The sequence below is a fragment of the Corvus kubaryi genome, unplaced genomic scaffold, assembly GCF_017639235.1.
Source record: "Corvus kubaryi isolate FWS band 111438036 unplaced genomic scaffold, C.kubaryi_AGA036_p1.0 37398, whole genome shotgun sequence".
NCBI classification, from domain to species: domain Eukaryota; kingdom Metazoa; phylum Chordata; class Aves; order Passeriformes; family Corvidae; genus Corvus; species Corvus kubaryi.
The window spans coordinates 14,331,030-14,346,170 of NW_024581137.1; the positions used below are offsets into that span (position 1 = coordinate 14,331,030).

Below are 15,141 nucleotides of genomic sequence, written 5' to 3' on the forward strand. Positions count from 1 at the left end.
GCTCATTTGTGCTCTGTTTGTTCAGTGAATAAACATAAGGCGGTCCAGTATTTCTGGTTGTCTTACAGGTGCTACATTCACATGAAAAAAATGGACAAGATAGAATGAATAGAGCTTGATCCCTTTAGGATGTGTCTTGCACTTGCACTACTTGATGATGAAAATGAGAATGGCCAAAGAAGCTTTTCCTGTGGGTGGACCTTTTGTACCTGTGGTGCTCAACAAAGATTGGGCTCATGCTTCTCTAGTACTTTCTTATGAAAGAAAATGAACAGGATCTTTTTTTCTGAACCAAATAGCTGATTTTTATGAAACTTGTAGGAATGTGGTGTTTCAGGCTGCTGCCCCTTTGCCAAACTGAGTTGAAGTGGCTGATGAACCCAAAAGCTGTGAGGGTACACAGACATCTGTAGACAGAGTGATTACATAAGATGTGTTTCCTGGGAAAACTAAAAATAAGTCATGGTTTTAGACTGTTGAAAGCTATGTGTGTATACGTATGTATGCATGAAAGTCCTGGCTTTAAAATTCCTAAGTCCTTTGGACCATAGTGGAATGGCTTGTCCTCAGCCCACGGTGTTTGCCCCTGTGGTCATCATGGAAGTGATTAGGCACTAAACCTGATCAGACTAATGATGCTTTTTTAGCTCTGTATCTTCTGCTTGACGGTGGCTTCACGTAGATACGTAGGGAAGGAAATGGAGCAAACAGTTCCTTCTGCATTTTGTGTCTTACCCTGCCTGCCTTCCCATTACTAATCTATGTTATTAATGATTCTCCAGTGATACTCAATTGTTGGAGATCTGTTTCTTTAAAGTGGGATATTCTTCCCTACACTATTACTGCTTACCAGTATTAAAAGAATTAGCAGGATTTTTATGGTAATAGTGCAGCCATAAGGTCTTGGACTGTTTTCTCGATGTTACAGTTGCGAGAGCTGGAAGACAAGTATGCAGAGTGCATGGAAATGCTTCATGAGGCTCAAGAAGAGCTGAAAAACCTTAGGAACAAGACAATGCCAAATGCTATATCACGTCGGTACCACTCCCTTGGTCTCTTCCCTATGGTAAGCAGATTTAAGGGAAAAACCTGCATAAACCACACAAAGGAAGCGTGTTTGCATCTGACTTACAGCTTCAGGGATAGGATGCCAGGTCTGGCATAAGCACAGATGAAATGTGTATTTGTGCAGTGTTACAGGACACCTGAGTGTTCAGTTTTGCATACCTGGTTCTGCAACAGTGGTGCTGTGCAGCTCTGCTGCAGCATTAGGTCCAACCTGCAGCTGGCTGTGCTTATGCTGTGAATCCTGGGTAGTATTAACAGGTTGTTACACAGTTCTGTACATCTTGGTTAAGCATCTCCTGTACTGCAGTGGCTGATCTTCATTAGGAGCTTCCTGCTTTTCTTCAATATCCTTGGACATATAACTTCCTAATAACATAACTATGTTTTCCAGGCATGGCATCATTCTAGTCACTTACAATATGTACATTCTAGTTCTTGAGTACTTGAACAGGGTTAAACAGACCTTCTTGTTCTATGGTGACTGAAAATTCAGTGGTTCATTAAAAGAATGTTAGTTGCTAATCTGTATTATGGCAACAAATTACGCTGGTTTCACTGGTGTTACCAACTTTGTTTAGCTGATTTCATGTGATTATGACATTTAAAGCCCAGGAAATATGCAGTACCCTCAATGAAATGAGAAAAAAAGAATGGATAAGAATGTGTCCAGTGACTTGCTCTGCTTGCATGTGTATCTCTAGAGTAGTTAGATTACTCCTGAAGGCAATGGTATCAGTGGTTTCTTTTGCAATACATCAATGTAATCAAGCAGCAAAATCTGGCCTGCCTTGTCTTGTCTCACTGCTGGGGAAGAACGCATTTTATTTGTGCTCACAAGAAGTAAATTGCCAGCAAAAGCTTAGCTTGCTTTTTTGTGTTCCCTTCTGAGACTGAACACAGGCCAATTTAAAGTGCAGATGTTTAATAATACAAGTTGTGCTTGCACAAATACAGTTGAAAGCTGTAAAAAGTATGCTTGTGCTGAGATAGGTTTATGTGTTTTGTGTGAAAATTTTCAAATGTTGAATCATGGGACAAAAGATCATTCAGGTTTGTTATTGTTTGATACTTAGACCCTGCACCCAGCAGTAAAACTTAGTGACCAGCCACGGAAAATTGATGGCCTGTTACCTCTAAACTTATGGGGGAAGTATATAGTGCTTTATGCCAAGAATCATGTCATTTTTGTGGATGGGTGGATAATGCTGTGAGTTTTATGTTTATTTTAAATGAAAACATAGAGGGCAAAGCTTCATACATGAAAGGCGAGTGTTGCTGAGTGTAGAATTCAGTCTGGGAAGGTGGATCGTGTTGTTGCCTACAATATTCTCTTATGGTTCTTTGGCAGATATTACGTAATATCAGATGGTACATACTATGGAAAAGTGAAACTAAGCCATATTTTGTCAGTGCTTTAAATTCTACATTAGTTTTCCGCTAGTTTTTCATTTTTAAACCTTCCTTTTTCTTCTAGGTGTACTCTTTATTACTTATTATTTTGTATAAGTAATTTACTATTTTCTGTCATGCCAACTTCTTAATACTATGCTATTTGTTTCTCTTTTTTGCTTATCTTTAACAGGATTCTTTGGCAGCAGAGATAGAAGGGTCAATGAGGAAAGAGCTGCATTTAGATGAACCTGACTCTCCTGACTTGGCGTACGACTGAAAAGAATTGGTTCCTAATTGATTGGTTATATCTGAAGTTAATTATTTGATGAGAAAAGAAAAAACAGGAAATAGCTGAGCTAGAGATTTAAAAAGGAATATTTCTTTCAGAGTGTGAATGATAGAGAGAAAGGAAGATAAACTGTCTAGTTATTGGGGTGTTTCTATTTTCTGCTAAAACTGCCAAAAGAAAACACCTATACATAGGCTTTGCCTTGTCTTAAAAACTTTTTTCCTGGATGCTGAGAACGAGAAAAGGTTTGGTTTTTTGTGTTTTACCATGCTATGTTTCTTCGGTAACCAGTTAGGGGAGGAGTTCAAGTTAGTGGGTTTTCTCTTGGTGAGTTTTATAACATAAGTTACCAGGTAACTATTGATCTAATCCAATTTTTACAGGAAGAACATCAGGGCAGAAAGGGATTTGGAATGGTTGGGTACTCAGTGTGATGCCCATTATGCCTGAGCTGAAGTTCTGTTGAATTAAACAAGAGAGTAGTTTGAAACAAGTTAAGTGCTTGCGACAGCCCCAAAGCTATAGATAGATACAGCTTGGCAGAAATGGCCTCGCTGATGCCAGTTCCACGTGTACTTCAATAGGTTTATCTCACAGATTTGTACAAAGCATGGATTGTTTAATTTGAAGTAAGTTAATCCAGTTTACAGGGTCTGTTACAGAAACAGAGTTTACAAAACAGGACAGTCAGGAAGGGTACAGTAGGCAGTTCCCAGAAACCTAATTGCTTTTACAAAATGCCTGACGCATACACTGACCTTTTCTGTGCCTGAGTCAAGAACTGTAAATGAGGCTTTGACAGAGTGAAATGTTGATTAGAAAAATGTAAGGTCAGAAAGTTGTGAGCATGCTTAAACCCCATAGGATCCTTTCATCCTTCCAGTGTAGTCTAACTTAAAGCTAGTTTAATTTCTTTAGAATGTCTCATTTACTTTGTCTGTACCAGCAGAGGACAATTTTTTTTCAGTTCCATGACTTTTCTTGGTTTTATTTATTTGTGCAGTGGTAACTGCAAGCTCCATGGGACTTTTTATTGATAAATTCTCTTAGATTCAGCCTCTTAAAGACATACATGTATAGACTTGGAGCCTACAAACAAAGGGTGCAACTGTTGATCACCCATGACAGAAGGAAAGAAATTTGAATGACATTAAATAGCCTAAGTCATGCTGTCACTGTTACAGCTTGGCAGTGTTACCTTTCAGACAGAAGGAATGTGCTGTTCTTGTGTTCAGCCCATGTTGAACTGTAAAACAAAGCAGCGATGGCACTTTTGTAGCATGATGTAGGGTAATTTTATTTTGTCAAGAAATTTCTGCTGAAGTGTCATCTGATGTCAATCTTGAAGCAGGTGGACAGTATTTGTTATGGTATAAGGTCAATGTTGATAAAGAGTGAACTGGAGAAGTAGGTCAAAAATTAGGTTTCCAGCCTTGACATGCTCTCTCTCAAGTCTTGGTCCATTATATTTCTGGGATTTTTTTCCTTTTTTTTTTTTTTTTTTTAAGTACTATTTAAGAGGGTTGGAAATTGGTTTCAAAGATAAAAGACACAAGACTTGCTTGCATGGAGATACTCAGGAGAGTAAATTCAAACTCTCTTTTAAAATGGATTAGCCAGTTTATAGTTAAGAGTTGAAGGGAGCTCAATTCTGTTTTTTAAGAACTCATTTTTACCTAATGGCTTTATGGCACTTTTAACTGATGTACTGAAATGCTCTTTCACTTATTTTTTTTTTTTTAATATTTGAAAGGGTCCTTGCACATAATTGTCAAATGTTGTGGCAAAATTCTTCTAGGGTGATGGAAGAATTATGGTGATGGATTGAATGTAATATCCAGACTGAACTAGTATGGGACCCTATGCATACTGCTTTACAGAACTATACATAAAACCAAGGTGTTTGGTTGAGCTGTGAATAGGAAGAGCTGTTACTAAGCTGTTACCTGTTTCTCTGTTCTTTCTCAGGGTAAGAAGTTACTGTGTGATTATTAACTGCATATGTGTTTTACAGTCATCAGAAGCGAGTCTTTGAGACGGTGAGAAATGTCAATCAAGTTGTCAAGCAGAGATCCATGACTCCGTCACCAATGAATATCCCAGGCTCCAACCAGTCCTCTGCTATGAACTCAGTCATTTCTAGTTGTGTCAGCACTCCACGTTCCAGTTTCTATGGGGGAGACATCTCTAACATTGTGATAGACAACAAGACCAATAGCATCATCTTAGAGACAGAGTCCTCGGACAATGGGTCAGTACTGTAGCACTGGAATTTGTGTTCGCTTTGTTTCTGACATAAAGGCAAAGTGTTTCTATTTTCCTCCTCTTGTCTTAGGTAGTGCAGTTGCCACAGTGGCATACACCTTCAAAATTTATTTTGTGCTTACAGTTTTTGAGCACTCAAGTTTATTTAGAAAGGAAAGCTTTTAGAAAGTTCTGTGAATCAGTGTCTGCGCCTCAGACCTGTTCTAAGATGCAACATCACCAGATGATGTAAAACCACTCTTTGTTTTTGTGGGTCAACACTTAAAAAGAATTGTATTTTCACCATTTTACATAAATTCCAGGAAGTTCTGATCCCAGATGCAGCTACAGTTAACTTTTTTGATCCTAAAACTAAATAAAGTGTGCATCTGTAGGTTACCTAATATGAAAACTTATGAATGAAAGCAATCAGAACTTTACTTTTCTAGCTTCTTTCTCTTCCCCCAGTACAGCTCCACTCTGTGCTGTATATACTTTTCAGTAAAAGCAGCTTAATACTTTAAAACAATGTATGTTTGTCGTGTTTACTCTTGTGACTCACTGTGGTATTCTTGCAGCATTGGCCCTTTAACGTGGGGCCTGCTTACTTGAGTCTGTGTAACAAGTAGACATCTCCCACCTCTTTGTCAGAGGAAGCTCTTAAGTAAAGCACACGTTTCCAGCCAGGAGTTTTTACGCAGGAACTAGGATTCAAAACTCTTTTACTATGAAATAGACTGGTGTTTGCCTTTGAGCTGTCCTGATGACTAGCGAGTTGTTCCCAGACATAGTAATTTAAAGGTACTTATGTCTCAAAACTGTCATGTGGAAGTTTTAAGCATTTTTAAGAATGTGGTTTTTTCCCCTCCCCCCTTTTTTTTTATTTGTCTATGTCCCCCTTTATGTTTTAGAAATGAAGACAGGATGAAGAAGCCTGGAACTCCAGGGACTCCAGGCTCCAGTGACCTAGAGACTGCCCTTCGCAGGCTCTCCCTCCGGCGGGAGAATTACCTCTCGGAGCGCAAGTTCTTTGAGGAAGAGCAGGAAAGGAAGTTGCGGGAACTGGCAGAAAAGGGAGAACTCCACAGTGGTTCCGTTACCCCCACGGAGAGCATCATGTCACTGGGAACTCACTCCAGATTTTCAGAATTCACTGGATATTCAGGAATGTCTATCAGCAGTCGCTCCTACCTGCCAGAAAAGCTTCAGATTGTGAAACCACTAGAAGGTGATAACAAAGGGCCTCGGCCTTTATCTGTTGTTATTAGTGACTCTTTGTGGTCTCTTATCCATCACCAGAAAGCAGGAAATCTTTGTAATACATATTCTTTTTACTTTAGAGACAGTAATCCACGCTGTTGGTTTGAGATCTTCTAGCTACTATATTTTTCACAAGCCTTAAAGGTGTTAGGAAACAATCCCAGCCAAGGCAGTAAAATAAATATTACAGGCCACATGTGCACATCAGCAGTGCAGCTTTACATCTGACTTAAATGTTACCATTTCATAATTGGAAAAGGAAAGTGGATAAATCTATGAAATCTAAACAAGAGTTCTGTAAATTAGTATCTGGAAAGGCCTTTACCTGCTTTCAATTAGTCCAGTTGATGTAATAAGACTGTTTTAGTGATTTTTTTTATTGGGCTGTTTGAGTGGTCATACATGAGTCACTATGGCTTTGCATTTCATGTATCAAAGAGGTGGGGTTTTTTAAAGTCAAATATTCTTCATTCATTGTCTCAGGAAAAGGCAAGATAGAGATGGATGGTAGTCAGGGCTAGAGCTCTGTTTCTAAGTTCTTTTCAATAGGCTGTTTAAACAAAGCTGTCCAAGCATATGTAGTATAGTCTGCCTGGCTTTCTTCAGTTCTTTCAGGTTGTGGCTGGAAGTTAGTTGAGTCAATTCCTCCAGGTTTTAAACCAAATGAAGTTTTCCTGTAGTACTTCACCGATACACTAGCTAATGTCATTTAGCCTTGGCTTCTCTCTCTCTCTTTTCCTTTAACAGAGCTCTTGTATTGCATTGCATTGTGTGTGTTTTAGTTGCAGAACTTCCTTTTTTTCATCTTTTTAGAACAAATTTATTTCATCTATAAGGAGCATATAGCATGACACATACTCAGAAGCAAAAATAAGCATTCTTATGTCCTGAAGAAAGTGATGTACTGTACCGACCTGTTCAAATGAAACTATAGCCATAGCGCGCCAACTCATACTGTCAAGCAGATTTTAATAGTTTGTTTTCATGGCTGCTTTTAAAGGTCATAAAACTTCTTGTACCACGTGAGGGAAAGAAAGGATGATCCCACTTTGTTTCAGTTTCTGGTTGCTACCACTGTAATAAATTTCTGTCACCATCCCATTATATCTGCTTTTGTCTTCCAATAAACTCTTAAAGTCTTTATCATCTTTCTATCTGTCCGGGTTTTTTTTTTCCCCCTGGTTTTGTTCAGTGTTTTCACTGGGTCATTTCTGTCTTGAAATTATTGCTCCTTTTAAAGTACTTCTCATGTTTGGTTTTAGATCTTATTTGTAGCATGTTTGTGTCTGCCTGTTTCATAAGTTTTATGTTGGTTAACTTTTATTAATTAAGTATCTTTGTGATTTTGTTTTTCCCTTCAGCTTAGTTTCTTTTCTGAATATTTTTCATGAGACTTAATTTTTTTTTTTTTTCAACTTCACGGCTGCCTTCAGACTACTGGGGCAAAATAGTCTGCTGTACCTGCAGACTGTTATAAGTAGTTGTGCCTTTGGTTTTATTACTGTGTTGGGTGCTCATGCCAGAAAACAGAAGAAATAAAAATTAGTTCTGTAATAAATTTAATATAGGTTAATGACTTCTTCTCCTTTAAAGCAATCTTTTAAATCCCCCAGAAAAAAAAAGTGACAGAAGCACTAAGAAATTAATCTTATTTTGCACCTTTAAAAAAAAAAACATGCTTTCTTTTAGTCAAACAGAAGCAATCCTTGATGTGATTTGCTTTAGTTATAGTCTAGTGAGATTTTTCTTGTTTCTTTTTTTTTTAAACTATGCACTTGTAACTTGTTGTGTCATAAGCATGAAATGGCATTACCTGTGTCCTGAAGGAAAACTAAAAACTTGGACTGATTATGTCTTCACCCACTTTTGTTGCCATTGTGGGAGCAATACACTGTGAATTCCTAAGCTTTCTCTGATCCCCAAACCTTATGTGCAATCATGCAGAGATATCAGGAATATAGGGAAAAAAATTATTCCATTCATATACTTATTTTGTTCTTATATTCCTTCTTCCTTCAGTGGCAGTCCCACTGTCACACAGTAATTCCCTCATGCCAACTTTTTCTGATAAAATACTTTACAAAACCATCTGGGAGGCACCTGGGAATGAATGTAGGCCAAAAAAGTGTTGTATTTCCCTCTTCTTTTGACTTCTGCAGCTTTCTTTTTTCTTTTTATTGGGGATTTACTGTTGTTGGATTCCCTTGTACATTTGTGTTCATTTTCTGTATGGGAAATTAAAGCTTGCTTACACACATTTTATGAGATCAAGATTAGACCCAGATATCTTCCTGTTTGTGATGGAGCTTAGGCTGTTTTGATTTCTGTAGTTTTAATAGAAATGTTAAAGCTCAAAATGCAGATATTTTGGTAAATACCTTTCCTATGGGAAGATATGAGATATATATTAACAATTAAGTGCTTGTATTCCGCACAGTTTATTTTAAGTATAAGTTTTGGTGTGCTTTAAGGTGAAAAAGGTTACATCTTCAGGAGCTAGCATGTAGAAGTTAATTGAATTTTTATACTTGCAGGTAGTGCAGAAAGAAATTTTGATTTTCTTTGTTCTTTAATTCTTGGAGTAGAGTCTGACAGAAAACCTCTACCCCTAGGTTAAGGCTTGACAATATCTGTCACTTCTTCACATTCTGGGGTATTTCTTTTATATAGAAGCAAAAAACTTGGCCTTTGTGACAATTCAGAAGTAAATACAAGTTCTAAGGATGTCTCTTCTCTCATTTTGGGGTTGTAATGGTTTCTACTTCTTGAGCTTTGAGGGTGTGAATTTTCTTTAATGCCTCTAGACTTACTTTAAATAAAAGCAAAAAAATAGATAGTGTCATTAGCCAAAGTAATCTAGCAGATCCCTTTATTCTGAGCTAAAAAAATTCAGATCCTAAAAAGTGAGATAGGCTTAATTAAAATGCCTTCCATTGTTCCCACTCATTCTAGAAGAAGTTTTTCCCTGTTCACTTCCTATATACAGTAAGCTTCCTCAAATGCAATATGTGAAATGACAATTTTGCTCATTCTGTAGGATTTTTCTCAGATTGAAAATAATGTATGTGAGGGCCGTCCCTTCTCACGTTATTACAGTTGTTTAGGCTGTTACACACACCGTGAAACGAATTGAACTCTTGGTCTTTGATTATGGGTAAGATATTTGTGTGCCAGCTTCTTGAATGAGTGAGTATTCTGCTTTGCAGAGAGGCAACAGGAACAGGACTGCAAAAACTGCTCTGATTTGAGCTGGCAGAAATGAAAATAAAGCTGTTTTGTTTGTGTAATAGGATATGTGTGATTTTAAGTCACGTATTTCAACACAGAAGTGATTGTGGGCACAGAGGAAAATGCAGGCCTTTGCAAGCAGTGTTTAATTGCTACTTGAGGAATCAGATAAATCCTCCCCTGATTTCACAGGGCACATCTCAGTGTATACATCAATTTTGCCTGATCCATTGCTGTTTCTGACTGTCTCCTATTAAACCTTGAATATTGAATGCTTTTCTCTGTAAAATGCACCTCCTTTTTCAAAACATTTCTCTGCCAAGGATGAAGCTACAGGTACAGTAGCATTTAGTTATGTAGTAGCTGAATTCCTGTAGCATAGGGTCCACACAGGTCTTTAGACTTGACATGTAGTTCAGAGTTGTGTATCTGCTTACACGTGCCTGAAGTTGGTGGGGATTTCTAACATATGGTACAGAGCTAAAATTGCTGTGCAATCTGTGTGACTACTGTCCTGTTAGCCACCGGTAGTAAATTCTGGCATGTTTTCAGCACTTGTCTTAGTGTGAGCTTAATGTGGGAATGTGTGGTATATGTTCCTCTTAGAGCTTTCTGTGATGGTGCTCAGATCAACAGTTAAAATATAAATTCTTTTTATTCCTGCTTAATCCCATGAATTGAAGTGGATGTGAATATTTATGGGGAGGGAATGTGCATGTGCACAAGTGTGCTGCTTCTCACCACCAGGCTTTGCCTAAGTGCTGATGTGATCAGTTTATTTCACACTGGTGTGGAAATGCTGAAGCATAGATGAAGCATTTTTGTGCTGTAGCATGTCTTCCTAGAAACATTAAACGCAGAAATACTAAAGGCTTGGAGCTCCCAAACGTTTGGTCTTTTGGATAAATGAAGAGGGACTTTGTCTTTTAGGTCTTGGATTGCTTACTAATTTATTTTGGTTGTCTTTCTGTTCACTTTCAAGGTTCTGCCACTTTGCACCACTGGCAGCAGCTGGCTCAGCCTCACTTGGGTGGGATCCTGGACCCGAGGCCCGGGGTTGTCACTAAGGGCTTCAGGACCCTAGACCTGGACCTGGATGAAGTGTACTGCCTTAATGACTATGAGGAAGATGAGACAGGTGACATTTCTTACAAGGGCCTAACTACCTCGACGCCAGTTCAGCACACAGAGACCTCAGGTGAGAGGTCACAAGCACAAGTGACTGTTTCAGAGAACAAGAATAACCCCCGCCAATCTCAGGCTTTCACAGAGGAGATGCAGGAGTCCGCGACTGACGATGATGAGGGGTCTGGTGAGGGAAACTCATTAAGTCCAGTAAAACTGACATCTTTACAGGATTTTGATTACTGGGCCATTCTCACGTCTCTTCAGAACAGCATCCATAGTATTGCTTTGTGTGTAGCTTCTGCACGATAGTGCGTGCAGTGGTTAGAACATAACCATTCTAACATTGGCTCAAAAATCGTTTCTTTGATAATCTCTTAATTCGTTTTTCAGTAACAGCATCTGTGGTCAGTATTTTACTCTATTTTGATAAGAGAAGGCTGCTAAAAGGAAGTGGTTCATTCACAAACCTTTGTGTGGCACGTATTCAACTTGTGTGTGTATTTAGTGCACGCTGTTGTGTGTGTAATGTAGAGATTACATATATTTTGTATTACTGTAGTGCAGATTCTGACTGTTCATAAGAGGTGATGTCATGTTTTAGATTTCTGTGCTTTGGGAAAAAAACGAAGACTAAATGATTGGTGCACTAAAGGTGCATCTACCTTGCCTTTGCTGAAACAAATGGAGTGCCTTGAAAATCACCAAAGAAATTCTGAAAGTTTAATTCACTTACCTCAGATACACTTAGCTGTTTTTAAAGTCCTTCCGAGATGACGAATTAAGGGGATGTTTTTATGCAGTGACTAATAACATTTCCCTTATTCTTTCTGCACCACACTATTAAATCCTGTCCTACTTATTTATAACATATTAAGACTTAAACATTTTTAAGTGACACAGTACTGCATGAGTTATTAGATACTCTGAACTGACACTAGCAGTCTATTATTGCACAAGATCACAGATTCTCAAGACTATAGATGTGGTTTGAATTTGTGTGGTTTCTTTTTTGTCCTTGGGATATGGGGGTTTTGTTTTAATAAGCTGTATAGTCTTCATTAAGATTTGCCTCTGGTAGAGAATTATATTTAGTCCAGAATCAGAAAATTGCCATAACTCCTTTTTTATTTCCCAGATTTTTTTTTTTTTGTAACTACTTTAAATGAAGACACTTCCTTCCCTCTCCTTTTTCTGGGATAAATCATAATTTAATATTTGGCTGGTCTTTGGAAGATTAGATTGTCTCAGGGCTAAACAATAATATTTCTGTTATTATCATGACATGCAGAGTATCTTCAGCTCTTACTGCAATGGCAGTTCAGTGCTTTCAGCTGCTGAATATAAGCTACTTTCTACAGTCAGTTGTATTAAGGTTAAACTTTGAACCATAGAATCATTAAGGTTGGAAAAGAACTCTGAGGTCATTGAGTCCAGGCATTAACACAGCACTGCCACGTCCACCACTAAACCATGTCCCTAAGTGCCACATCTACAGATCTTTTAAATACCTCCAGGGGTAGTGACCCAACCACTGCCCTGGGCAGCCTGTTACAGTGCTTCAACATCCAAACCCTTCAACTTCCCTTTCCATTGGCAAAAGTTGTCCTTGTTCTATGAGATCCTAGAAATAATGTTTATATTATTTTTTGTATGTCAGTATGAAAATAATAATGCCTCTTCAGGAAGTTGTGTACTGTTTTGGATATTATCCAGATTTTTATAATTTTGAAGAGTCTGAGTAACTACAGCAAGGAAAGCTGGAGATACGAGAATCAAGGACTGGCATTTTTAGGATCTGGAGAATAAAAGATTCAACAAAAGATACAATTAATTTTAAAATGTGTTGCTATTGAGAGGAAGGGAACAAGCAGTTCTTCATGTACTCAGGGTACAGTAAATGTGCAAAAAAACGATGCTTGGGTTACATTTTGAAGAATTTTCTAATGGGAAGAGTATTCAACACAGGAACATGTCAAAAAAGTAGAAGACTCATTGTCATGTGAAAACATAGCTAAGGATATTGTTTAGTTCCTTGTTTGGGGTTTTTTTAAAAGAACAGATTAGTAAAATATTTCTGGGTAATAATTTGGAAGAGTTCTTTCTTTGGAGTAGAGCAATAAATATAGGCCTGCTCTGTAATTACAAACTGGTAAGAAAGTCTAGTACTTCCTTCCATTTTCTGTCTCCATTATGATTTGAATATAGGTTACTGTTTATTAAAAGGTTATTTACTGGTTATTGCTGGGAAAAGTCTGTCTTAGACAGGGTTTTTAAGTGAATTCCCTACCTTATAAATTGACAAAGCAGATAAAATCAATGAAATTGCTGTAGCAATCTTATTTTACCTGGTATTGTTTGCTGAGTAATTTTAATACATTACAGAAATAAGTGGGTCAAAATTAATAACTTTGTATAGAACGAACAAGTGCACTGAAAACTTTAATTTCCCATTCTTTTGCCTTCTTTCAAATTGCCCTGTTGCTTAGGATTTAGGAGTATCGATGAGCTACCATACTGGTTGTGTTGCTCAAATGAAGTAAAGACACTGTGTCTGCTTTTTGTTGAAGCACTTTATCAGGCATTATACAAGGAGGAGATAACTGTGGATTTTGTCAGAGTAGGCACTTAATAATGGAGCAGTACTTCTTAGGATCCACAATCTGCCCACTGAAGAATACCTTTTGGGAGAAGGAGGTGCATGCTGAGCTTATGAATTTATTTCGTATTTAAATATTGTGCAGCCATTGCTTCTCCTCCGCATTTTTTTCTAGATTTCTCTGTAGGAAGTGCAATGCAGGTACGGGTGTGTATGGACTTGTGGCACCTCATCATGAGCCCATCATGAATACAAGGTTACAACATCATTGCTTGCATGATTCCAAGGGAGGTTCCAGTTGGCAACATACAGAATAAACTCTAGAGAATGTGGAAGTAAAATAAAAAGGGAAGGAAAGAAATATCATGCACGGAGTCTCTAGCGATAGTGCCTTTGCTTGTAATCCAGGATAGCTCCATTGTGGAAAAATCTCATTCAAGAGGTTTGTAAAAGCTGGAAGGTATCTTCTTACGGTTCCTGTTGGCAGGCCATAAAGTGGGCCAGTTTAGAGCTACAGGTTTTCTAGCCTCAGACCAAAAGGTTTTTAGTAATACAGTGCCTACAAGGACCTTCCCAGCAGGTGTAAGTTGTCTTAGTCTGTTGGGCAGGTTTCTGCGGGTTTCTGCTTCAGTTGATTGTATGCTCTGAGGTTTGTATCTTGCCTTTTTTGCACTGGATATGTTCTCTGTCACAGCACTTACAAGCCCTGTTCATATTGCCATTTTGTGTGTGCAAAGTGCTTCTCAGGATGAGCCCAAGAGCTTGTTTTGACTTCCAGGCTCAGGAGAGCAAACACAGCTGGTGCCAAAAATGTCTTGTAGCTAAAACATATTGAGGACAATTGTGATAGATATTCTTGTGATAGGTAGAGTCAGAAATCATTCTGACTAAATAAGGAAAAGTTACGTTCCTTGAGTTTTCTTGTCCCTGTGTTGAAACCTGTAGTACCCATTGATCTATAAAATAGCTTCCTCACCATAAATGCATATTCTATCCCAATCAGGAGAAGTTAGCACACATGTGCCTTATGGTCTGCAGTTGGTCTGTTGGAGCCACATGCTGTGTGTGGGTAGAGTTAACTTTATGGAGGATCATAAATTACAAAGTTGCAGTTCTAGCCTAATACCCAGGAATAGGCTGAGATTTGTGTATCACTTTTGTAGACTTTCAGCATAAATGGAATCGTAAAGAAGTTACAGGACATAGTGTTCTTAAAATCATCTGGGACAAGTAATTTTTGAAGCACAAATTTTTAGTAACCTCAATATATTTTTTTGTTCTGTGAAAAAAACTAGTGTATTATGAAACTGTACAGAATCTGTTTTGGAGGGAGGGGTTGTTGGCATTGGTTTTTTGTTTGGTTTGTTGGGGTTTTTTAATTCACTTGCTTTCGTGTTTCCCTTAAAGAGACAAAACACCAGCCATTCGAAGCACTTAATAATGTTATCAGTGTTTGGATTTTGAAGTTGGAAGGGCTACACTTGATGCAGTGTGTACTTAATTGCCTGCTAGTATTGGGTGCATAAACTGGTATTTCAGTACTTGTGTTTTTTAGTTCCACTGATTGATTGCTTTGAATAGACATGTGCACAGCGTTATGGGATCAGCACTCTTGTACTACATGCTTAGACCTTAATCATGACATGGAGGACTTTCCAAATAGATGCCTAAAATCACAAAACCACATAATGAATGTCTTATGTTTGATTTGGTTTTAGCAGGATTTCTATACATGCTTCTAAAAAGTTACCGTTGTACAGAAAAGCAATAAATTTTGTAACTCTTCTTAGAACTAAGGTATTGATGCATATTTAAATATATTTTATTTTCAAATGGCATGAATATTTCACAGTAATTATTTCTTTAAGAGAAGTCTGTCAGCAGTTGCTGTCTATGCTGTTAAAATGCTTGAATTCTAATTTGGGGATCATAGCCT

The 15,141-nt window shown here is 37.9% G+C and overlaps 1 protein-coding gene across 8 annotated transcripts in view; it reads left to right on the forward strand.

The window, feature by feature from the left end:
* TRAK1 (trafficking kinesin protein 1) overlaps window positions 1–15,141 on the forward strand; it is a 103,499-nt gene that overhangs the window by 77,099 nt on the left and 11,259 nt on the right. For 6 of the 8 annotated variants that reach the window (XM_042044259.1, XM_042044263.1, XM_042044266.1 and 3 more), the window contains 5 exons: window positions 929–1,066; window positions 2,651–2,727; window positions 4,764–5,000; window positions 5,905–6,221; window positions 10,464–10,793. In XM_042044259.1, the coding sequence (XP_041900193.1) occupies window positions 929–1,066; window positions 2,651–2,727; window positions 4,764–5,000; window positions 5,905–6,221; window positions 10,464–10,793 (1,099 nt within the window). The remainder of the gene's footprint in view (window positions 1–928; window positions 1,067–2,650; window positions 2,728–4,763; window positions 5,001–5,904; window positions 6,222–10,463; window positions 10,794–15,141) is intronic. The other 2 variants (XM_042044260.1, XM_042044267.1) reach the window with 1 other exon arrangement.